The sequence below is a fragment of the Populus alba genome, chromosome 15 (genome assembly GCF_005239225.2).
Source record: "Populus alba chromosome 15, ASM523922v2, whole genome shotgun sequence".
Lineage (NCBI taxonomy): Eukaryota > Viridiplantae > Streptophyta > Magnoliopsida > Malpighiales > Salicaceae > Populus > Populus alba.
Window position 1 is genome coordinate 4,361,058 of NC_133298.1, and position 24,167 is coordinate 4,385,224.

The following is a 24,167-nucleotide window of genomic DNA, read 5'->3' on the forward strand; positions in this document are numbered from 1 at the left end:
GGAATAACTTATAAAACCTAGTTGAATTCTCGAAGGTTGAACCTATCAATCTATGTTTATTCAAAACAATATATATATATATTTTTTTAAATCTTGAAACAATAACTTTTTATATTTTTTAATTGCAAATCTCACTAAAATTTTAATTGCGTCACAGTCTAAGTTTAATAAAATCAACTTCTCATCTAATTTAATATAAAATTTAGAACTAGGTCCTAATTAACAAATACTAGAATAACATTTTTGGTTTTTATATTTATTATCACAAATGATTCTTAATATATTTAATTAATTGCATGCTTGCATGAATCTTTTGATTTATAATTAAAATTTTAAAAATAAAACATTTAAAAAACTTGTATATTTATTTATTTTTATTAAAAATAAATTATCTTACCTACGATAAAAAACACAAGTACAATAACTAATGTGTATCATGATGAAGGTTACCTTTCAAGTTAATTTCATTAGTTTCCTCATGAGGTTCAGGTACATTATCAGATTAATCCCAAAAGTTGATTTGCTTTTAATTAATAGAATTCTTGTTTCAAAAAATTGAAGAAGCTTGCTTTTTTTTTTTTATAAAAAAAATTATCATATAAAAGGGATAAATATTTGATTTTTCTTAAATGCTGGGAATGTTCTCTCGTTCATGGTTATGATCCCATCTTTACTCAACAGGTTGCCTTGAAGAATTCAAGATTTAAAAACTAACTTGGTCAAATTTTTAGTTAAATTAATTAAATTATTGGCTCCATTAATTTTATTTAACCCAAAGATATATATATATATATATATATATATTATATATATATATTACTTGATTAATTTGGTTAAATTCAACCTAACTCTAGTCAAGTTAACATAAAATTAAAATAATATTATTATTTTTAAAAAAGCAATTAACCCGGATTAATTAAAGAGTTAATTAATCTAATGACCTACTAACTCCAATAGTTTTTCACATCTGTTTTCGAATCGAATCTCGCAGCAATACTCCCATTTCATGCAATTTGGTTGATCCAAATTAATGATTTATCAACTACCCTACCCTATATTAATTAACATTTAGACCACCCCATGGCTACTCTTTGAAAACAGTTTATTTTTAATTAATTAGTATAATAGTTACTTGATTTGATGGCAGGATATATGTTTAAACAATAATTAACTCCCACATGTCTAGCATTAATTATCTTCCTGTCAAAGAATTCGTGCTTGCACGACATTAGTCTAAAATTAAACTTACAATAAAGTTTCGAAGGCGACATTGATTTTTTTTTATATTTTATATAGGAATAATTTAATATCAAGTAAATACAAAATTTTATTAATTTACACATTATATATCTTCACTTGGTGTGGCTTTACCATGATATTTTCCCCTAAATTTCAACGTGGCCCAGCATTTCCAGCCTAGAGTTTAATCAACGTCCACCAAATTTAATAATTATTTGATTCCAAAGTGACATCTCTTTTAATTATATAGATAGCCATGAGGTTCACGATTTCTTGGATGCTCTATGTATGGTCAAGATCATGGCAGAGTGGGACAAGATACAGAAATAACAAAAACAAAAACATGTTTGATTGAAAAGATATTGATATAAATATAAATAAATAAATCTATTTTTATAATAAAATTTTATATTTTTAAAATACAAATTACAAAGAGACATGCCAAGCATGCCTCTTCTTCCTGTTTTTTTTTTTTTTCTTTTTTTTTTGTTTAAAAAACTCAAAACAACAATTAAACACTACATGTATATGTACTTTATTTTTCCTTAAAAAGAAATTATCTTGAGTGAGAGGCTACATAAAGCTTGTAAAATTAATCTTGGAATATATATATTTAGCCCTTCGTAAAGACATCACATGGCACGAAATGGCCAATTAGTGGGAATGTCTCTTAAAGGAGAAAGAATTTGTTGTCTTCCATGGTGGCTTATTTGGTTTGAAATCAACCAATTATTCTCAACATATTCTTCGTACATGAAAGAAACTATGACAACACTCCTTATTTTATATTTTTCAGTTTTTTTATCTCGATTTTTCACCTCTAAGATATAAAAAATAAATCTATTTAGTGCTTTGTAATGTTTTTCAATTTTAACAATTTCAAATCAACTAGTTAAAGTGGCTTTAATTCATGCTAGAATTTTAAAGGAAAAACTTATTTATTCTTTATTTATCAAGAAGCCTAATTAGGAATCTCTTATATTACAAAACTTTTCTCTTTTTGGATTTTTAATTTAATTTGATGGTAAGAAGTAATTTTTCTAATCTAAGACTAATAAATATCAGATCTAAGAGATTGACTATTAAAGAAACTGATTTAAAAAATTATGTTTGACTAAAATTATTGTTAGATAGGTTCTTGAATGCAAAATAAATGAAAAACAAACTTTTCATGAGTAAAAACATATTATTTTAATTTTTACAAAAATTATATGTTAAACAATTTTGTGTTGGACATAACATAAAAAGCATAAGATATTTAACTAATCAAATAGTTATTTCTTTATAGTTGGATAAAAAATAGAAACTACCACAACACGAAAATAATCTCTAAATCTTTATACACAAAATCTAGTGCAAAAATTATCACCTACCTAATATATATAAAAAAAACAACAAAATAAGTTTTACACTTTAACTTATATTGATTCATTTCCAAACAATTTCACCCACGCTAGTATACTCACCACAGAGAAATTTAAAGTTTAAATATGATACTCATAAAATATAATAAAATAAAAATAATATACATATTTTTTCAAGATTAACATATTGATTAAAAAAAAAATAAAAAAACACAATGAAACCGCACCGCATCACGACAAACAGTGCAGCACCAACAAGCAGGACCATCTAGCACATAACTACAAGTAATTGAGGCTGTTTTGACTAACTATTTAATCAACCTAGAGCACAAATCACGAAGGAGTAATTTGACTGGTGGGCCCTAGCAATGGGCCCTCGTGCCCTCCACGGGAATCGCCAGATGGGATATAAACAAATAAGAAAGAAACAAATCAAATAATTAAAAAGATTTTGCAGCCTTAACCATGTTTGGGACACGAGAGACAGGCCATCGATAAAACTAATAAGCCTTTTAATCTAAAGTTGAAGCAAAATTATAACATCCACTAATTAATATTATTAACGCTTATTAATCATGTTTAGAAAGCACTTTTGGACCTTAACCAGACGTGGGTCTGACTCAGCTCAAGTACATCGAGCTCATGCACATCTGGAACACACCTGTGTTCGACTAAAAGAGAGGCAGATGACAGATTTTGGGTCATGAAATTGTATGGGACTTTTTTTTTTTTTTTTAATCTTGATATATTAAACTATTAAAAAATATTAATTTAATATTTTTTATGTAAAAAATAAATTCAGAGTTGCTGACAGCTATTTAAAATGGATTATTTATAATAATTAAATTCAATTATAATATATTTAATTTTTTTTTTTAGTATTACCCTCCTCGTCATCCTTATCTTATTTTTTTCAAAGATCTTTAAAAAATAGATGGATAGATAAGTATTCTGATAAATTGGTTTTAAAATTAGTATTTTTTTTTAACATTTGATTTATCTTTTTATTATTTTAATTATTTTGATCGAATTGAATTTAAAATTGAATTCTTGATATTTAGACTGGTCTCAAATATAAAACTTTAATTAAAACCTCTAAATTAAATCAAAATAAGCTGATAAGGAAAGATGAAACTAAAAGAAACCCAAGGCTAGAGCTTGATACATGTGAGATAACAATAGATCGTCGCATGCAAAGATGTTTTGATGGCTGCTTTCTTGCTTGGCGATCAGCCTATGGCACTGTGGGATAGCAAAAAAGGGGTCTTTGCTCAACTTTTCTCGTCTAGTTTTCTCGGCATCGGCCCCACTTCTTTTGTCCAAAAGCTATTTTAGTCCCTCTTTCTTTCTTTCTTCTTTGAAGATGTGTGATCAATTATATTGCATGGTCTCATCAACATTCTTTCAATATTAATTTAGATGCCAAGTGATTTTCTCTCTACACCATCATCATTGATCAAGGCTCGAATGGTGAATTGAATGAGTTAATCCGGATTAATTTAATTTTTTTTATTTTTTTAAGGTCTAAAATTAATTTTGTTTAGATCGAAGACAAATATTCAATTTAACCAGACCAAATTATATACCAATGTATAAAATAACTTGATATTTAGAAAAAAAAGATGCTGCAACCAAGTAAACGAATATAGAACTTTTTACCACCAGATGCCCACATAAAAAGATTAAAGTTCTTGGGTGGATGTTCTTTCTTGAAGTATCATATGAGCCCTAAAAAGATTTTCTACACCTAAACCAATACACATGATTTGTGAATTTCCTCCATGTTAATTTCCTGGGATTGATACTTTTTAGACATAGCATATGATTCTGCTCCAACCAGGCCCCATCTCTGGGGGGTCCAACGTAGATTACATTTCACAAGGATCAAACATGACAAGTAATGATCTCAAGTCTTTAAACATGAATCACATGGTTTTCTTACCATATGCTTGTCTATCAACTGGGGTTTCATAAAATCATGAAGAAAATAATTTATGTTGTAATCAGTTGGTTGGATTATGAAAGAGTTTAAGAGTAGATTTTCACGAGATTAAAATAGATTTTTTTTTTAAATTTAATTATGGATTCAAAGTCAACCTTTCATTATGTTAAGAAACTCATTAAAGTATATAAAAAAAAGCCAAAGAACAACGGTAATCAAACCATGCCTAACCCAAATAATTACACAAGAAATGATGACTTGAGCTAGGTTTCTTGTTGGATTGTTTAAGAAGTTTGCTTTGATTAAACAACATCCTCAATGACTCGATCAAAACCTTATCACGTGTTCAAACGCCTATCCATGATTTGAAATTTATAGATTATAAATGAAGAAAAACAAAAACAAAATATGATTTTCTTTAGAATTTGATCAACTTTTTAAAAAGAAAGGAGGAAAAAGCTAAGTGTCTGGCTAAATGTCACAAGGCCATTAGACAATATACGTCTTGAGGGGGAGAATTCATTAGGGTACTTGAATACACTGAACTTAAGATGGGAATAATTTCCATCTAAAAAGGGTAGAATATCCAGACAAGATTTATTGGTTGACACAGTTTTATTGTTCTCCTAGAAGAGTAATTAATATATTTGAAAGGAATAGCCTCACTTATGATACGAGCATCTTCAGAAGCAGCAGCTCTAGTCTCAGCCATGCTACCGTGTCAAATGCCAAAATGAACTATTCAAACAGACACCTCCTCCTTGCAGACACAGCAATCCTGCAAGAGAAAGAAAAAGAGAGGGTCAGGTATAACTTTACAAAGCTACAGAGAAATAACTTTGAGGAGATTACATTTAGTAACTGCTAAGCAGAAATCAACATGTCAAGGCAAGAACAAACAACTTACCTTGTGATCTTCAAGCCATTTTTTAATGCAATCCTCATGATATTGGTGTGCACAGGGCAATGTGATCAAGCGATCCCCCCTCTCATACTCCATTTTGCAGATGACACACCTAGATGCAGACACGAGGAAGAATTAAAGAGGAGAATTGCATAATCACAATTTGAGAAGCTAGTTTTGGAAAGATTACAGGTTTCAGCGGCCAGGCACTATCGACAGCATAGCCATAGTTTTTTATTTGCAGATGCATGTGTGTCTATGTGCCCATGCTTATCACTTGCAGATAAAGGTTGTGCTGAATAGAACTTATAATTGAAGTTTATAGTTATCTTACTCTGTATCTCCTCCTGATTTGCCTTTACTACTTGATGGACTGTACTTGTGAATAGGCAACCTAGAGACTGCTTGCTGAGACACACCTAGGCTCACACTGCCCAAGGATTCTTGGAATCGATTCGTTTCCTACACAAAATAAAAGAATCTCAAAGTTATGTCCATTTTATAAAGATGGCAGCAAGAACTTGAAAGTCAGATGATAAGAACAAGACAAATGCCCAAGAATTCTTGAACATCAACACATATGGAAGACCGACCACTTTGATTTTCATTGCATTTGAAGCCACAAATTCAAAGTTTTAACTGATGTTTCAAAAGAATACAGAGTTTACACAGAATGGAAGAAGACAATTCATGCAATCCTTTAAATATTCTCACATGTGCATCCTCTATTTCTTTAATAGGCTGAGCCAAAATGTTATCACTGGTTTTTTGAAAGCCTACCTCTTATGACATATTATCTAGATCAACTTCAGCTCCAGCCTGTGTTTGAACATTAGACACCTGATTGAAAAAGTAAGAAAATAGAAAAACTTAACTCAGTAGAACACACAGAACTCGAAGAAAAATAGAAGAACAAAAAGAAAAGAGTAACGGGTTCATAATCTTACCCCGGCAGTTCCTCCACTTTTACCCTCCCATGCAGGATCTGTAGAGTTTCACTGTTTTGGTCATATAAATAAGGATAAACCTAAATAACAGAGGTAAATGTAAATGCTGAAATCAATTCAATACCCTTTAAAAATGTCTCCTCTGAAGAAAATTACAGAGAACAGATCAATGCACTTTAGTCCCCACAATAATGTAGGGACTGGGAAAACCGCTGGGAGTGGTCCAGTTTGTTCAGGGTGGGTCTAGCCATTTAGGCGACTCAAGTTCAAATCGTTCCATTGCCAACTAAAGAAAAATGGAGAGACCATATGCCAGGGAAAAAATGAATATGTTTATTCAACTGAAACCTTTAGAACTTCTACTCAAGCAATTTCATTACAACAATCAGTTGAATTCATCACCAGGCCACCTAAGAAGTGTATACAGATAATAGTTTCAAATATTGAAACTTCTGTCAACCAATTGCATGTCTAGGGTGAAGAATATAACAACATTGGACAAAGTCATATGCTATTCTTAAGGAAAAAATCAGGAAGTGAACAAGCTTTGCATTTTAAGATCAAGGATACTCTAAAAGGGTTTCAACTTTAAACTCAATGAGATTTGAGAATGCTAGATGGCTCATTCAATTGGCATGCTTTGCCCAACAAATTATTCTGAAACTTTGGAGCTAGGTAATAACAGTGGAGGGTCTTTAATCCATTCAAAGAGAGCCAGAGAGACAAACATGAAGCCACTACAAGTTCCTACAAGGCCTATCTTTTATGCTGTGTAGTTAATGTTGTGATACTATGAACTGATGCTAGTTATGATTTGCAGGTTCCAGACATTGCAAGTCCAAGCCCTTGGCCAGCATGTAATTCAGTTTCATCTACAGTTATTGTCTATTTGTAGAGTTTTGATTTTTTATTTGAGCCTAAGAAGGTGTGTCCAGGACTGAAATTATTTGGATAATAAATAGCCAACTTATTTTAGTAGATTTTAAAACTTGCTGCATGATAAATGGGAGTCTTTAGCAATCACCCTATTGAGTCACACCCCGTCTAGCACTTGCCAAGAGTTATCAACGAAGCTTAATCAATCACCAAATACGATTCAATTAAAGGTCTAAAGTTTTTACCAGTTAAGACTTCCAAAGTCCATCATATAAGGAAATACTCCCCAAACCATCCTCCATCTCCTGCAATTCTCTAGCTAAAGCTTCATCATCTTCCAAATATGAATTATAACTCCCATGCCATGATTGTCCCAATCATTGCCCCTGAGAACTGGCCCCAGTTACTGCTTTTATACATTGATAGAAGGCTCTAGTTATGTTAATTTTATCGGTTTGTATTTATTAATACAGAAAAAAGTCAATTATATTCTTAAGAGGCACCATCAATACAACAGATTTCCTAAAGGGATTTCAAGTCACAACTTCTAAACATTGTTGTTGAGGATGCTGGATGGCTGACTGCTACAGCTTTTCCCTTTTTATGGATATTATATTAGGCTTTGGACTTGTACTTATAGTGAAGGTTTTTCTATTTCATTCAAAGGGGTCCACAATGAATTGACACGAATGCTATAAAAAATCTTATGAAGGTCCAACTCAACTCAATGCTAAAAAGCAAGAACATTTACTGTTGCTTATTATGATGTGTAGTCACAGTGGAATGCTCCGATAGCATAAGGCATCAAGAGAACTGTTTCCATAACTCAAAAAATGTTCCATATAATCACCTTTCTTAAATAAGAGTACCCTAAAATTTTGTATCCTATTCAATCTTCTGTTAAACCAGACAAGTACAGCCAGCAAAATAGCGTAGTAGTGAGAGCTCTGCTCTTGATGATGTCTAGACCACAAAATTTAGTTAGCCAACATACTAGCTTACCCAGATTATTTGAAAGCTATGAACTTTTCTCATGAAAGTCTCTTTTTAATCTTATTCAACTCAGCCTGAACAGAATATGGAAAAAAAGTCCGGTTCTAATTTTATAATATTTGTTTTTGGTTATCTTGAGGTGAGAGGCATCTGTATGCTCCGAAATAAAATCATTGGCATTCCTAGTAGTCCACTAAGTACTGCAGATTTTAAAATATCAGTGCAAACTTTTCATCATGCAGAGTATAGAGTTAGGAACAAACTCTAGCACTTGCCAATAGTTAGCCATCAAAGGTAAGCAACCACTAAATAAAGATTAAAGTAAAGATAATGGTTTTTACTAGTTGCTCTTCCCGAGTGTCTGCCATATATGGACATATTCTGTAGTTTCCTAGTCATAAATTCGTCTACGTATGCTTCATACTGGGAGTATCTTCCCTGCAACATATTTAGCCAAAGAAGTGAGACCTTAAATTTACGATCATCAAGAATGCAATTGTCTACATAATTAAGCAAAAAGAAATGCTGAACTAAAAATTTGAAGTACATAGTGCAGCAATGAGTCTGTAATTCGGTCAGCATCACCAAAGAAACAATTATAAAGTCTAGATTCTAGTGTATCCCAAGAATTTGAATTTGAATAATTTCCAGATCGGTTTCCCTTCATGACTACCACACAACAGATTGGAAGCAATACTATTTAACTCCGAAAATTGAAGATCCCTTCTCTTACTTTACGTTTCACATCAAACTTCTCCTTGAACTTATATAGACGTGAAATTCATTAATCTCATGAAAAAAACCATTTATTATTATTAACAACACATTAACAAGAATCATTTGTGATCAAATCAACTATATATCGCATCAAAATACCCTCTTAATTCTCATTTTCATTATTAAAAGTACTAGTCTTTCTCAAAGTTAACTTCGAAAGTTCAATACTTCACAATATTTCCAGGTTATGCCAAAGCTAATAATGAAATAAATTAACGGTTACTAATAAATCATAAATTAATTATATTAGAAATGTAAAACAAAAAAATCTTTACCTGAATCAAACCCATAAAGCATGGAGATGTTTATGGATGGATATAATTACTGAGCTTTAAAGCATACAATAAATACACCACATGTGCTCATGATTGAAATACTACAGATTATAAGCATGGAAAAAAAAAAAATATCACTAAATCATGATCATAAACATCAATATCAAATCTTTTCTACATTTTGTAACTTAAAATCTTGAAAATCTGAAATGAAAAAATGGGTTCTTGAATTGAGCATTCAAGACAAAACTCATTAAAAGTTAAAGAAAATATGAGTTTGGTTCTTTACCTTCTCTTAACAAGTTGGAGCAGAGATCTGCTTCTCCTCATCATCATAGACTTTGGTTTGGCACAGAGCTCGAAACATAATTGGGTTTCTTTGAAGAAGAGTTGATATCACATTTAAATTTTTAAGGAGAAATATCAATTTAGTCCTAGATCTATATAGTCATTCTCAATTGTATCCAAATTCGATAAATTTTATCAATTAGATCTCCAAAGTTTTCTGTATATTTCTCAACTGTATCCTTTTTTCAATTTCCGTCTATTTATGCACTAAAATGCCATTGACTTGAGGAAATTTTGATAGAAAAGTTAATGAACATTAACATTTTTGGTGTGATGTGCATATTTATGTACTACATTATTTTGAAGAAAATTTGACAAAAAAGTTGATCAATATTAGCAAAAAGATTTAACTGAGAATGTCTTCGAAACATTTAAGACCTTATTGATAAAGTTAAAGGTTTGGGATTCAATTGAAAATGAATATATAGATTGGAAAGGATATTTTTGGGTTTTGTTAACATCCTCTTAATTTCATACTTAAATGCAAGGATCTCATAATGGTTCATGTTTCTTAAGGTAATTACAATAGTCATGCAAGTGCATTTTTCAGCATGTTTTTGGGTTTATCTAGGAGATTGCATTTTTTCTGAAGAGAGTAAATCACCATTAAGTGTAATAACATGATGGCAGTTGAGCCCTGAGTGTGCCAGGAAGATGGTTAAGCTTCGGAAAGCTTCTGAGTAAGAGCAATCACTTAGGAATCCATCCATCTAGCCAGCAATAGATTCAGAGTAGGCAATATTTTGCAGTTGATTGGTAAATCCAAGAAAATATCTCTTCTATGCCTGGCAGAAGTAGAATAAAATCCTTCTCAAGTCCCCTAATCGTTCATCCACCCAATCTTTTCCTTGGGAAACATCATGGCAATTACTACTGTGACAGACATGCAATTGTAGAACCAGAACGCACTTTGCACATAACATTTGAAATTTAAAGCACCCACATTCCTTTCTTTCTAGAAATCTCAAGCATTTCTAGAGTTCAAAAACTGTCATGACACAACACATATTCAGTTTAGTTTCACAGGTCATGTTCTGAGCAATTAGAACATTGATGTTTGGTTACATATCATACAAGGCTTTAAACTATCTCTCAATCGATCAAATGGTGGCATGAATCACCAAATAATGATTGCTCAATCACCTCCCACTTGCCTCTTCCAAGAATCCTCCACAATTAGCTCATCAACTCCCCAATCTTCATAACTGGATAATTCCACAGGATGTGTCAAGGAACAACAAGAAAATAGAATGAACAGTAAACAAAATCAAAGGAGAAACATGCTGTCTGTACATTCCCCCCTTCCAGGGGTGAAATCAATTTGCTAAAGGATAAATTTAAGCAAATAATCTCACCTTCCATCAGGCAGGTAGCGACGGATGGTGAAAGGTATTTTTCGTTCACGAAGCTCCTTCATAGCAATCTAATTAAATGAAAAATCCAAAATATCAAATTATTAAACTATGAAAGGCAAGATAATCTATGACCCGTCATCCTATAGTAAATTGTTCCTACTCCAAAAACTTATTACCCAGATTCTCAGCAAACCCACATATATTATAGTGGGAAACATATCTATTGTTATGCATCACTCTGTTATGAAACATGCGAATGAAAAATTAAATGGAAAGTCAAACAACTGCCATCCGACAAAAAAGCCCAAATGCATTCTTATCAACTCAAACTTACACTCAGATGGAAAAAGTGTTCAGAAAATAGTTTTGGGGATCACACATACCCTTATTATGACATATATACAAATGCTATGCAGCGCAAACTGCAAAATACATCAACTGTAGTGCCTTTTTTAACCCAAAAATGGTATATAGTTGCAAAAATCTGTACACATACAGGTGTAAGGCACCAGAAAATTCTGTTCCCATACAAACCATATTATACATTGCAAGTAGCACACCAATAGCAACAGCATTATTCATCTCTATAAAAGCAATCATCTAATAATCCTACATAAATCGCAGTAAAATAATCTCACCTCAAGTGGGTCAGTCTCACCCTCCAACTCAACCATCACAGGAGCATTCATGCTGCAGAGCCAAAGAAGAAATTAGCAACATAAACTCAATTGGATCAACCCAATTCCACAGTGACAAGGTTTGCTTGGGAAAAAATGAATAAACCTGATCTGAAGTGCACGGGTACCCAAAATTCTGGCACGCTCATATTTTGTCATAAATTTTGATGTCTTACGAGGCCGCTCCACTGGTGCCTGTTCCTCTTTATCTTCAGTTTCAATTGGTTCCCCTGTGTCATCTTCATTGTTATTGTTCTCGGCATCTTCATCAGCTCCTTCCTGTCCAAACATTTCACTCATATTTTAAATAAAACAAGATAAATGCTTCAGTTACAGAAAGCAAATCACAATATCAACTACTTACTTCAATCTCAGGTTCTGGCGGCTCATCCTCATATCTGCAACAACAATTTAGAAAACCTTACACATGTTATTTGAACACCAGACAGAAAGGGGGGAAATAACTCGAAAAAGCAAGGAATTTGAACACAGAATTTGCATGATGCATGTATTCTGAGTAGTCACAAATATTCGAGTAGTTTCCAAAATCTAAAATAACACACTCTGTAACTTCACCTCACGACATTAACACAGAATCAAACATTCTATAACCTATGCAAAAATTAACAAAACTCCGCTTCCAGCAATCAAATAGCCAGCATAATCTTAGTCTCGAATCTAATATCAAAATTATAACGAAATCAAGCCAAACCATTGACCACATCAACCTATCTATACTTATACCAACAATACCTGAATCAAACCAAACACAGAGCAACTGCTTATCAAATCAAAATTATTACTTCATGGGCTTACAATATCAACAAAGCAGAAAACTTTCCATCAAATAACAATCATATTGACACTATAAACTCAAACTTCAATCATGAAATGACAACCAGAGAGCATGATTAACAATATAAACAAAAAATAATCAAATAGCAGAAAATTACAAAGTCCCAGATGCAAAATCTTCCTAATGAACTCAAATATAGAAAAAAATTCATCATTTCATTCATTTGGGGTGTGGGAAAACAGAAAAAATATTAATTCTTTGTACTACCAAAAGACAAAACCCTATTTCCCCTCCATTTTGCAAAGAGAAAAGAAACCGCTCATTTTATACAAGAGATAAAAGGAAAAAGAGCAAACCCCATGTCAACATCATTGTATTCATCGTCTGCCATTGTAAATTCGCGAGGATGGAAGCAAAGCTTCTCCCTAGTTCTTTGAAGGTCTAAAGCCCGGTCTGTTGCTATGGAATGGGAGAGAGCTGGAAACCCTTGTTAGCTTCGCTTTATATGTCGGTCCGTTTATTTCTCTTAGTAAAATATCTTTATTTAGTCCCTCTAAATCTCAATTAATATCACTTTCATCCTTAAATCGTTTACGAAATATTTCTTTCGTGCCTAGTTCTTGCGGTTCCCCCCCCCCTATAATTTTGTACTTAATGTTTTAATTCTTAGGTTTCCTTTGATCTCTTGTTGTCTTTCCTTATTAGCCAACTTTCAAGTAAGGATAGAAAGCTTTTCGTATCCTTTTTGACAGACCAAGAATTATCTACTTCCAAGAATTCTTAACTTTTTGCTGCTTTATCAACATTCTGTTTCTGTTTAAATCTTGTGGCTTCAATTTTAGCATTAAAGACTTACATTTTCTCATCAGCTTCAGAACTTTTGCTGAAATGATCAATTCTAGGCAGATGACCCGTAACGCCTGATTCCTTCGACTGAAGAGCATTTATAATACAGACCATCCATGATTAGAGCTGGACAGATGAAGAAGTGAAACCTCATCTACATGAAGTTTCACGAAATATTTCCTTGTGCAATAGTCAAGCCTGCTAGGATTTTCGTAGGAGAATTATACGATAAGATAAGAAATGTTAGAATTTCTTATGTTCAATGCCTGCATTTTCATATAATTGTATTGGGTTTGCACTAATATAACAACAATCATCGAAAGAGACTCAATTTATTATAAATTAAAAATTGCTGACTTTTGGAAGGCAAAATCACTATCCATCTGAAAAGCATAAGTGATTCAATTAACATAAATAAATATAGCATAAATCCACATATATAACAGACTCCAAACTTTTCTGACAGAACTTCTATTTATTGACTGCCATTAATTTAAGTACTATAGCATGACTACTTCTGTAAAGAAGTTCTTAAATTAGTTTACCACATCGGCGGTCAAGGACATTGCTATCGCAAGGAGCTGTTTTTGACAGATATCTCCCAGAGAGAAAATGATCATTAGTTTTGGGACTTACAGTTGCTGCCATCTTAGATGATCCAAGCCCCAGTGAAATCAAAGGGCCATGCATTTTGGGCAGGTGTGTCATTGAGATACGAGGCTCTTCTCCCACATGGAGAATGTTGCCATGGCTTAGGACCTGGTGGAGGAGACTCCCCAGTTGAAGATGGTGACCTTGTGTGCTTGAGGATGATAAAGAATATTAGAGGCAGAGAAAGAAGAAAGGGAAGGGTCAAGAGATTGAGCAGTTTTGTAAAAGATGTTTGATCCATGTCTTTGAGAAGGCTAAATCTGGTTCAGGAATGATCTAGCTACAAGAAATCCCTGTATAGTTCTATAATTCTCAGCTCCCTCCTCTTGTTCCTTGTGCTTTGCCACCATTTTCGTTCTTGTTAAATTTAATATTGATGTATGAGAGCCATCAAGTGGGCTCAACTTCTACCTTGTTAAAAAAAAAAAAAAAGGAAAAAAAATTAAGCTCCAGCCCACCATTGGTTGTGGCCGAGATGTCTTTTGAGCTAGATGCAAAATCTAAAGAATTTTTTAAATCTGGTATAATCATGATCAGATATAGATCATGAATTGAGTATCTTAATTTAAATTGATTCAAATTAATTTAAAATAATATTATTTAAAGATTTTATTTTAAAATAAAATTATATTGTTTTGATTTTTTTCTTAAAGTGGAATATAATTTTAACTTAGTCAACAAAGATTGGCATGTTTAGCTCTGATTTAATTTAATTTATAAAAGCTTTGCTTGTACCAAGTCAAATATTAAAACGTCATCAAATTAATCATATTAAATTCAGTTTAATAACACTGTTAATAATGACAACACACAGAGAAAAGCTAGCACAAGCAAACTGTTTGGCATTGCGTTCCAAACGGTATTTTGCCTAAATTAAAATTTTTTTTTTTGCTAAAATTGAGTTTGGTTTGTATTTTTTGGATCGTTTTGATGTGCTGAATGTCAAAAATAATTTTTAAAAAATAAAAAAAAACATCATTGGCATGTATTTCGGCATGAAAAGTTATTTGAAAAGCAACCGCTATCACATTGCCAAACACGCTCTAATAACATGTAATGCAAGAACGTTATGGGCTTTTGACTCTAAAATCATTAATATTATCATCCACGTAGCATTTAGTTTCAAAAAAGTAATTTTCTTTTTGTTGTGTTTAGATAGTGTTTCATAATAAAAAAAAATATGAAAAAAATAAAAACATGAGAGACAAAAACACAGAAATAAAAAGAATTTATCATTTAAATAATTTTAAAATGAATTTTTACATTTTAAAAACAAAAAATACATTTTTTAATTGTTTCAATTTCTCTATCCCAAAATAATAATCTTATGGATAAAGGGTGTCCTTTGTTACTTTACATTATAAATTATTTTATTTTCTTGAAATTGACGTCAAGCATGTGGACCTTCCTACGATCATTGCTTAGAAAAAAGTTTGTATACTCTATAGTCGACGATACTTTCAAGGCGCTATTTATGACAAAGAATATTTTTATTTTTATTTTATTAATTAAGATTATATTTTTGGAAATAGAGGTTAATTTTTTTTTAATAATTTAATTTTTTAAAAAAAATAATTTTAATTTTAATATTAAAAATTAAAAATTTATCAATTTTTAATATAAAAAATATTTTAAAAATCAATCAATCAATTGTTTACATTCCACCGTTATCGTGAAATTCACGAAAGAATAAAAAAGCCAGGTCCTCTTAGGTGGCTGCCAGCAGGTCATTTTCGCTATGTATTTTTCTTTTTGTTGATAATTATTTAATTTATTAGTTGTGATCAATTTGAGAAATTTTATAATTAAACAATAATTGCTTATATCTTTTCTCTTAAAGAAACAGACAAAAATAAAAAAAAAAAATACATTTCAACTTGGATGAAAATACCTTTTCCGTGAATCTTAAATTTAATTCTCTCTTTTATTATCTCTTACTTCTGGATTCAAAGTAAAATTGAACAAATGCATAAATGAGCAATTTGCCATTTTTGATTTATAAGAGTGAAATCAAATTGCAGAGAGTATCAATACATCGACAAATTCAAAGCCAGAATCAACATTTTGAAACTCAAATTCTTCGTCTAGGAACAACAAGTAGAGGCTGTTCCTTCTGCAATGTTATGCCAAACTTTTCACTCATGTCTAACATAGCTGGATCCTCACCGTTTGGGAGAGACCAATCGAAGTAATACAACAAAGTGGCGATAATCAAATGAACTTGCTTAGCGGCCATGGGTAGTCCAGGGCAAATTCTTCTTCCTGCACCAAAGGGTAGAAACTCGAAATCCTGCCCCTTGAAGTCCAGATCAGAGCCGAGGAACCTTTCAGGCTTGAACGATAAAGGGTCTTCCCAGAGCGAGGGATCACGCCCTACAGCCCAAACATTCACAATCACTTCAGAATCTCTTGGAATCGTGTACTCCATAACCTTACAGGTCTCAAGAGCTCTGCGTGGAATAAGAAATGGGACGGGAGGATGTAACCTGAGTGTTTCCTTTACACAAGCATTCAAGTAAGGAAGTTGAGAGACATGGGATTCTTTCAACGAATTCGTGTCTGTTTCTCTCTTTATCTCCTCGCTTGCTTTCTTCAAGACTTCTTTGTTCTTCAGCAGCTCAGCAATTGCCCACTCTACTGTCGTGGCTGTTGTGTCTGTGCCTGCACTGAGCAGCTCCTGCAAATCAAGTAAAAGAAGAAAGCAGACGAGCTTAGGCTAATAATCAGTTTGGTTTGTTTTGTTAATCATGTCTTGATTTGATTCGAGGTCTGCATACCAGAGCCAACCAATTGATCTGAAGATCTTCGAATCCGTTCGCAAGAAAAACATCCAAGAAATCGCTTCTTGGACCATCGTGGACATGGTTTTCTCTTCTTTCCTTGATGTATTTTCCCCATATGTCAAACATTTGATTAACACATACTGCCATCTTTCTTTTTAGACCTTGAGGATCTAAACCTCCAAGTATAGGATAAAAATCCGCAATATTTGGAGTAGCCCCCAACTTCATCATCCTCCACATAAGGCTTTTCAACCCAGTAGCGGCTCCATCATCTTCCAATCCAATCAAATCTACAGAGAATAAAAGGTTAGCTATTGTGTTAAAAACAATAACAAGCACAACTTCTCCAATACCAACAACCTCCCCTTCTCTTCTTCCTATAAATTCCACCATCTCCCCCATCTTCTTCTCTCTCAAAACAGCTTGTGACTCTATTGCTTTAGCTGAGAATAGCTCGTTCCTGCACAAGGCTCTCAAGGACTTCCATCCATCAGAGCACTGTGTGGCCCAAACAATTGCTATGCGGTCAAGGACATGGTTTTCAAAAAGAGCTGCTTTAGACACATATCTAGCAGAGAGCAAACGGTCATGAGATTTCAGAATTTCAGTTGCTGCCCTCTTCGAGGACCCAACAATGAGAAGTTGTTTTCCTAGCTTTAGTGAGATTAAAGGGCCATGAATTTTGGCAAAGTTTGCCGTTGAGATATGAGGCTTTTTTCCAAAGTGGAGGATGTTGCCTATGATAGGCCATGGCTTGGGACCTGGTGGAAGAGACTGGTTTTTAGAAGAGGGTGAGGAAATGCGCTTGAGGATGAAGAAGAGAAGAGGTAGAAGGAGGAGAAAGGGGGGAGCTAAGAGGTCGAACATATTCTTGAGAAACCAACTGATCCGATTCACAGCATAATGACCATTCTAAGATAATTAATAATCTACAAGATATATCTACCAGTCACAAGTTAGGTAGACTATTTTTATTCAAAAACAAAAAAATATATTTTGAATACAAAAATCAGATCCCAAGTTGACAAACCGGTCTACCTGTGACGAATTCTATAGCTTAAAACCATCCCCAAAAACATCGAGGCTGAGAGAGTTCTTGAGGTTCTTGTGTTGAGCTCTCGTTGAGTTTCAAATGACCAGAGAAAATGATTGTGGCGCAGCTTCATCACCTATGGTTAACAGTTTTCGTAAATTATGCAAGTGGATTTGTTTCTTAGATTATATATACGTTTGATTTTTTTTTAAATGTTATATAAAAATTATTTCTTATGAACACATAAATCCAAATATGAATGCTAATTTAATCTTGAGGACTGATGGAGTTGGGCTGAGCATCTGCACTGTAAAGAGAAGAAGAAAATTCAGCTCGAGCCCCACCCTTAGTTATGGCCGAGATGCTCTAATGGGTCGAGAACACCTGTATAGCCGGCTAGACCCGTCCATATCTTTTGAGTTTTTACTGAGATTAAAAAACAATTTTTGTTTTGATCGACACTTAATCTTACATTTACACGTAATTACATCTAATTCAATTTTTAATATTTTATAAGATATAAACCTGATTCATTTTATTTAAGGTTTTTTCGGACTAAATGTTTTGGGGATATTATAGATATTTAAAGGTTGAATATATTAATTCTATTATTCTTTTACTATACTAAAAAAATATTGGGCTGCAAAAAGAACATATTATATAGGTAAGTGAAAAATTGATAAGTAATTAAGAATATAAAGTTTGAATGAGAGAACATGATGAAGAGTGTGTTTTTAGGAAAATAAATATTTTTTTAATTAATTTTTTTTTGTATTTAGTATTATTAGACTTTTCTAGTTTTTCTATTTAAAGAAAATAACTTTTCTATTTTAAATTTTTGTATTTAGTGTTAATGAGGGTTTTTTTTTTTTAGTTTTTTCTATATAAAAGGTTGTGATAGCTTTTGCCAAGTAGAGGCTTGGATGAATAAAAACTAAATATTTTGGATGATTTCTTATAATGCAATGATTTTATCTTTTTAGGGTTTTGACTTGTAAAAAACCCCGTTATTATTCGCTCCCATCTATGTCAATTGCTATTAGAGTTTAATGATTCCCAAAGGTTTTGATTAGAGATAATAAAGAACATATATTAGAGTTTAATGATTCATGATGGTTAGTTATTGTATGTTGTTGAATAACTATGGTTGTCAGATGTTATAGAATTTGACATACTAGTGTAGGAGATGATGAGGAAGTTCTCTCTCGAAAAAAAAAAAGATATCCAGGAACTAGTGTGTTGTTTTTATCTATTTAAGTTGCTATTAATTGAAAATCCTGATAGTAAACCCATGATGAGATAGCCGTATAAAGATTTTGTGTTAAGAATCTATAATGCGATATTCCATGCAAATATGTCATGTTAGAGAGCAATAATAAGGTGACCCACACATAAAATATGTTTGTGGGGGGGGGGTGATTGTTGATTTAGATCTAAACTTAAGGACAAATTCCTTCAAATTTTAGGAGACCTATGCAAGATATTTTTTAGGAAATAAATACTTTCTTAGTTTAGAAACAATGTGTTATTTTTATTTTTTATCAGTTGTTGTTATTTAAAATCTTGATGGTGAAACTTATGATGGAATGACCTGTAGGAAAATATTTTTTTTAGGAATCTACAATAAGGCATCCCACACAAATATATTGTGTTAGGGATTTATAATGATTTGACATGTATGTCTAAGATGTTTGTGAAGGATTGTTGCTAATTAAGATTTGAACTCGAAGACAAGTTTCTTCTAACCCGGGAAGATTGATGCAAAAGTTGTTTTAGAAAAGTGGATATTTTCTTTAATTAATTATATTTATCTATTCAATATTATTATGTTCTTCTATTTTAAGGGAATAACTTTTCTAGTTTTATTTTTCATTCAGTTTTTCTATCTTTTATATATCATAAAGGGTTGTAATAACATCTAAAAAGTGAAGAATTGGATGAATATTTTGAATATCTACTCGTAATTTGACAAGTCAATGACAGCCCTGTTTCATTGTTGCAAACATTTTAGCTTTACTTTCTTCTTTTGTTTTCAGTTTTCATTAAGATTTATGGGAAACCCTCAAAATAGTACCTTAACTATCCAGTAACTCTCGATTTAGTTTTCAGCAAATTCGAATCAGGCACTTTAATCAAGATTTTTGCAAATCATCCACGTATTTTTGGATTTTAAGCAACTCATCCCACGTTTGGGTTGCTATATTCACAACAATATATATATATATATATATTACTAGAAATTAATACTGGTAACACAAATCATGATTTTCTTAGACTATGGCACGAACTTTTCGTGAGAGGAAGTTTGTGCCAGAAAGCAATAGTCCATGAATTGTATAGATGAGATTGCATGGAGGGTTAGGGATACCTTTAATTTTCTAGTAATTTATATGTTGAAGAAACAGGGAGGCACGATGTGATCAGCTGGACCAAAATGCACATTCTCTCCTTACCTGGACAGTATCTACTCGGCTGGATTAGGCTAGCTAGCCGACCCACTCACTCCCCAAATCCCACTTACAAATCATCATATAATTATTTTACTAAGTAAATATTTATCAATATACCATTAATTTAATATTCCAATCTCTCCCCCTCTAACTTTCCATTTCTCCACCAATTGTTTTGGCTTATTGTCCCCTAATAATACCTTCCTCCCATGTCTAAGCAATTAAACATTAATATTACTATAAGATGTGTCTTTCCTTTCTTTTAAAAAACGAGAACACCTCTAACACTCATCGCCTACATGCATGATCAACTTGATTCAAAACCTATCTCTCTTCAACCCCTTTTCTCTCTTTCCCTCCCCAACCCCAAACCACAATAAGTAGAGAGTTTTGTTGGGAGAAACAAACGTTAACCTAGAAAAAAAAAACAAACTCAAGGAGGGGAGGTTTCCATAGCTAACCATGGCTGGTCCTAATCAACAATACCATGCCACCTCCAAACCCGTCACCGTCAATTTCCCTTTCTTCAAGAAGATCAACCTCTACACCTTACTCCTTATTCTTTTCCTCTGCACCTTCTCTTATCTCTTCGGTTCCTGGCGCAACACCATTGTTTCAATCCCATGCGACCCCTCAAAACCCACCACCACCGTAACCGAAGAAGGAAAATCTCTTGACTTTGCAACCCACCACCGCGCGGGTGATTTAGATGTCACGTTAACATCAGAAGTCAGAACCTACCCTTCATGCAACGTGAATTTAAGTGAGTACACGCCATGTGAGGATCCGAAGAGGTCATTTAAATTCAGCAGGCATCAATTGATATACGAAGAAAGGCATTGTCCAGAGAAAGGCGAGATACTAAAGTGTCGTATACCAGCTCCATACGGGTACAGGAACCCTTTTACATGGCCTGCAAGTAGGGATTACGCTTGGTACAATAACGTGCCACACAAGCACCTAACGGTGGAGAAGGCAGTGCAAAACTGGATCAGATTTGAAGGCGATCGGTTTAGATTTCCTGGTGGAGGGACTATGTTTCCTAATGGCGCTGATGCTTATATTGATGATATCGAAAGATTGATTGATCTCAAAGACGGGTCTATTAGGACTGCCATTGATACTGGCTGCGGGGTAATTAAACTCCTGACACATATTCTCTACTAGTATTTTTTTTCTTCCTTAATATTATCTTATTAAATTATTATTTTCCCGTATTTTTAATTTCCCTTTTCAATTGTAATAACTGGCAAAATCTGTAACTATCCATAATAATTGCGGGATGTCTAAAATCAGGGTTAAGAGTAAATTTTAGATTTTATTTTTATTTTTGGAATGATTTTAATGATTTTATGGGCAAGTGAAACAATGGGATGGGATAAATACGGAATGAATATGTTAGATTTCGTATCATTGCAAATCTGAGTAATGAGATTTGATTTACTACTATATAAAGCGTCAAGAAACTAGTTAAGAAATATATCTTACTTTCTTTTATTAGTTAGCCAAGAAAATTCCAACTTTCCACCAATTTCACAATCCCCCATTAATTGTACATTATCGATTTCCGATCACTTAATTGGGACAAGGGGAGCTTGTTTACTGCTTGTAAAATTCAATGGGAATTTTGGCCATTTTTTACAATTACTTAAAGAATTTTGCATATACGAGTGAAAGAATTTTCCAGGCCCTGAAATTCGTTGCAACTAGTGCAGGTTGCAAGTTGGGGAGCTTATCTTCTGTCACGCAACGTATTAACAATGTCCTTTGCACCAAGAGACAATCACGAAGCACAGGTGCAGTTTGCCCTAGAAAGAGGAGTTCCTGCCTTGATCGGGATTATGGCCTCAAAAAGGCTCCCGTACCCATCTAGAGCCTTCGACATGGCACATTGCTCTCGTTGCCTTATTCCATGGGCCGCTTTCGGTACATTTACATACCTTGAACCAAAATTAATCATCTCTCAGGACTTGTTTGCTTGGCATTGAGGTGATTTGAATGATGAACAGGAGGGCATATTTCGTGCAAAAGTTCTTATTAGCTTTTTTCCTCAATGTGTGAAACAGGAGGGCAATATTTGATTGAAGTCGATCGAGTTCTAAGGCCAGGTGGGTATTGGATTTTGTCTGGTCCACCAATTAATTGGAAGACTCATTGGAAGGGCTGGGACAGAACAGAAGATGATTTGAATGATGAGCAGAACAAAATTGAGACCGTGGCTAATAGCTTATGTTGGAAAAAGTTGGTGGAGAAAGATGACATTGCCATATGGCAAAAGCCAATCAATCACTTGAATTGTAAAGTTAACAGGAAAATCACACAAAATCCACCGTTCTGCCCTGCTAATGATCCTGACAAAGCCTGGTACATACTCTTTGCAATCCGAAGAAATGTACATTTTTCTCGTGTGGTATGGTTTTAATACTACTTGACTAATGGTGATTCCATTCTATTTTTTTTTTTCAGGTACACAAACATGGAGACTTGTCTGACTAACTTGCCTGAGGTATCTACCAATCAAGACGTTGCCGGCGGAGAATTGCCGAAATGGCCTGAGAGATTGAATGCTGTACCACCAAGAATTAGTAGAGGAACTTTGGAAGGGATTACAGCTGAAACTTTCCAAAAAGATACAGCACTTTGGAATAGGAGAGTGTCATATTATAAAGCTGTAAATAACCAATTAGAAAAACCAGGAAGGTACCGTAACATTTTGGACATGAATGCTTACTTGGGTGGATTTGCTGCTGCTCTTATAAATGACCCACTTTGGGTTATGAACGTGGTTCCTGTCCAAGCCAAGGCTAACACTCTAGGAGTAATTTATGAGCGAGGATTAATTGGAACATATCAGGATTGGTAAGCAGAACACACACTCATGTTTTGTTGCTATAAAATTGAATGGAGGTGTAATGATTTCAATTTCTTTTACAGGTGTGAAGCAATGTCTACTTATCCAAGAACTTATGACTTCATCCATGCTGATTCTGTATTTATCCTCTATGACGGCAGGTAAGGAATTATTTAGTGAAATTTTTCTGCGGCCTTTTCTGTTCTAAAATATGCAGAATCATGGTCTATAACATTGTTATAGTAATATGAATTCAAAAAAAAAAAAAATGCAAGAAATACCTAGCACATGGTCATGTGGGGGCAGAAAATATTCGCTTATTAGTTTTTTCTTCATATATAAGATATAGAATTGTGTAAAACAAAAAAAGGAATTACTGATTTCTGACATGAATTTTTGTTACAGATGTGAAATGGAAGAAATTTTGCTAGAGATGGATAGAATTCTGAGACCAGAAGGAAATGTAATATTTAGAGATGATGTTGATGTGTTGGTGAAGATTAAGAAAATAACTGATAGATTGAACTGGGAAAGTCGAATTGTTGATCATGAAGATGGACCTCATCAAAGGGAAAAGCTTCTTTTTGCTGTCAAGTCTTACTGGACAGCTCCTGCTGATCATCAGAAAGAGTCCACCACATCTTCTTAATGAGCTACTTCCACTTTTTTTGTTTTCTTTTTAGATATTGTTCTTATTTTTTCCTCTCAAATATGTTTCTTAGAATAGTTAAACCTTAACCAAATCAGAACCCTCCAAATTATGTTACTCCTCTTGAATTGGACACAGAAGAGCCTTGCCGGCTAGCCCTCTCGATTCAAATTTTGTATTTACTCTTACGAATGAAATGGAAAAGGGCCGAATTAAGCAAGAATATTTCCTGTACTGGCCAGTTTTTTTACAAATAAATCTGATGATCTAACTACATTGAATCCAACACAGTTGTTATGAGCTAAAAATTGGTATTAGGTGAGTCATGTAAGAAACCAACTCTATGTAGCCAAACTTTAAATATAAATTAAGGCAAAAGCTAGAAAACGTAAGACATCAAAGTAATTAAGC

General features: G+C 33.2%; 3 protein-coding genes and 1 pseudogene across 3 annotated transcripts; 1 reads left to right on the top strand and 3 right to left on the bottom strand.

Annotated features, from left to right (window-relative positions):
- Positions 1-4,943: 4,943 nt before the first annotated feature.
- On the bottom strand, positions 4,944-9,869 carry LOC118056417 (E3 ubiquitin-protein ligase BIG BROTHER-like; annotated as a pseudogene).
- A 718-nt stretch (positions 9,870-10,587) lies between these two features.
- Positions 10,588-13,007, bottom strand: LOC118056419 (DNA-directed RNA polymerases II, IV and V subunit 6A). The gene is made up of 6 exons (XM_035068628.2): positions 12,850-13,007; positions 12,062-12,095; positions 11,804-11,976; positions 11,659-11,710; positions 11,021-11,088; positions 10,588-10,870 (listed from the first exon to the last, which is right to left on the bottom strand). The coding sequence occupies exons 1-6, from the start codon at positions 12,882-12,884 to the stop codon at positions 10,801-10,803; spliced, it is 432 nt and encodes a 143-aa protein (XP_034924519.1). The 5' UTR covers positions 12,885-13,007; the 3' UTR covers positions 10,588-10,800.
- A 2,955-nt stretch (positions 13,008-15,962) lies between these two features.
- Positions 15,963-17,792, bottom strand: LOC118056420 (probable (S)-N-methylcoclaurine 3'-hydroxylase isozyme 2). The gene is made up of 2 exons (XM_035068630.2): positions 16,768-17,792; positions 15,963-16,667 (listed from the first exon to the last, which is right to left on the bottom strand). The coding sequence occupies exons 1-2, from the start codon at positions 17,638-17,640 to the stop codon at positions 16,062-16,064; spliced, it is 1,479 nt and encodes a 492-aa protein (XP_034924521.1). The 5' UTR covers positions 17,641-17,792; the 3' UTR covers positions 15,963-16,061.
- A 2,926-nt stretch (positions 17,793-20,718) lies between these two features.
- On the top strand, positions 20,719-23,845 carry LOC118056421 (probable methyltransferase PMT16). The gene is made up of 6 exons (XM_035068631.2): positions 20,719-21,390; positions 21,972-22,182; positions 22,323-22,620; positions 22,723-23,115; positions 23,191-23,268; positions 23,513-23,845. Exons 1-6 carry the CDS (start codon positions 20,719-20,721, stop codon positions 23,754-23,756), a joined length of 1,896 nt encoding a protein of 631 aa, XP_034924522.1. The 3' UTR covers positions 23,757-23,845.
- Positions 23,846-24,167: the final 322 nt, after the last annotated feature.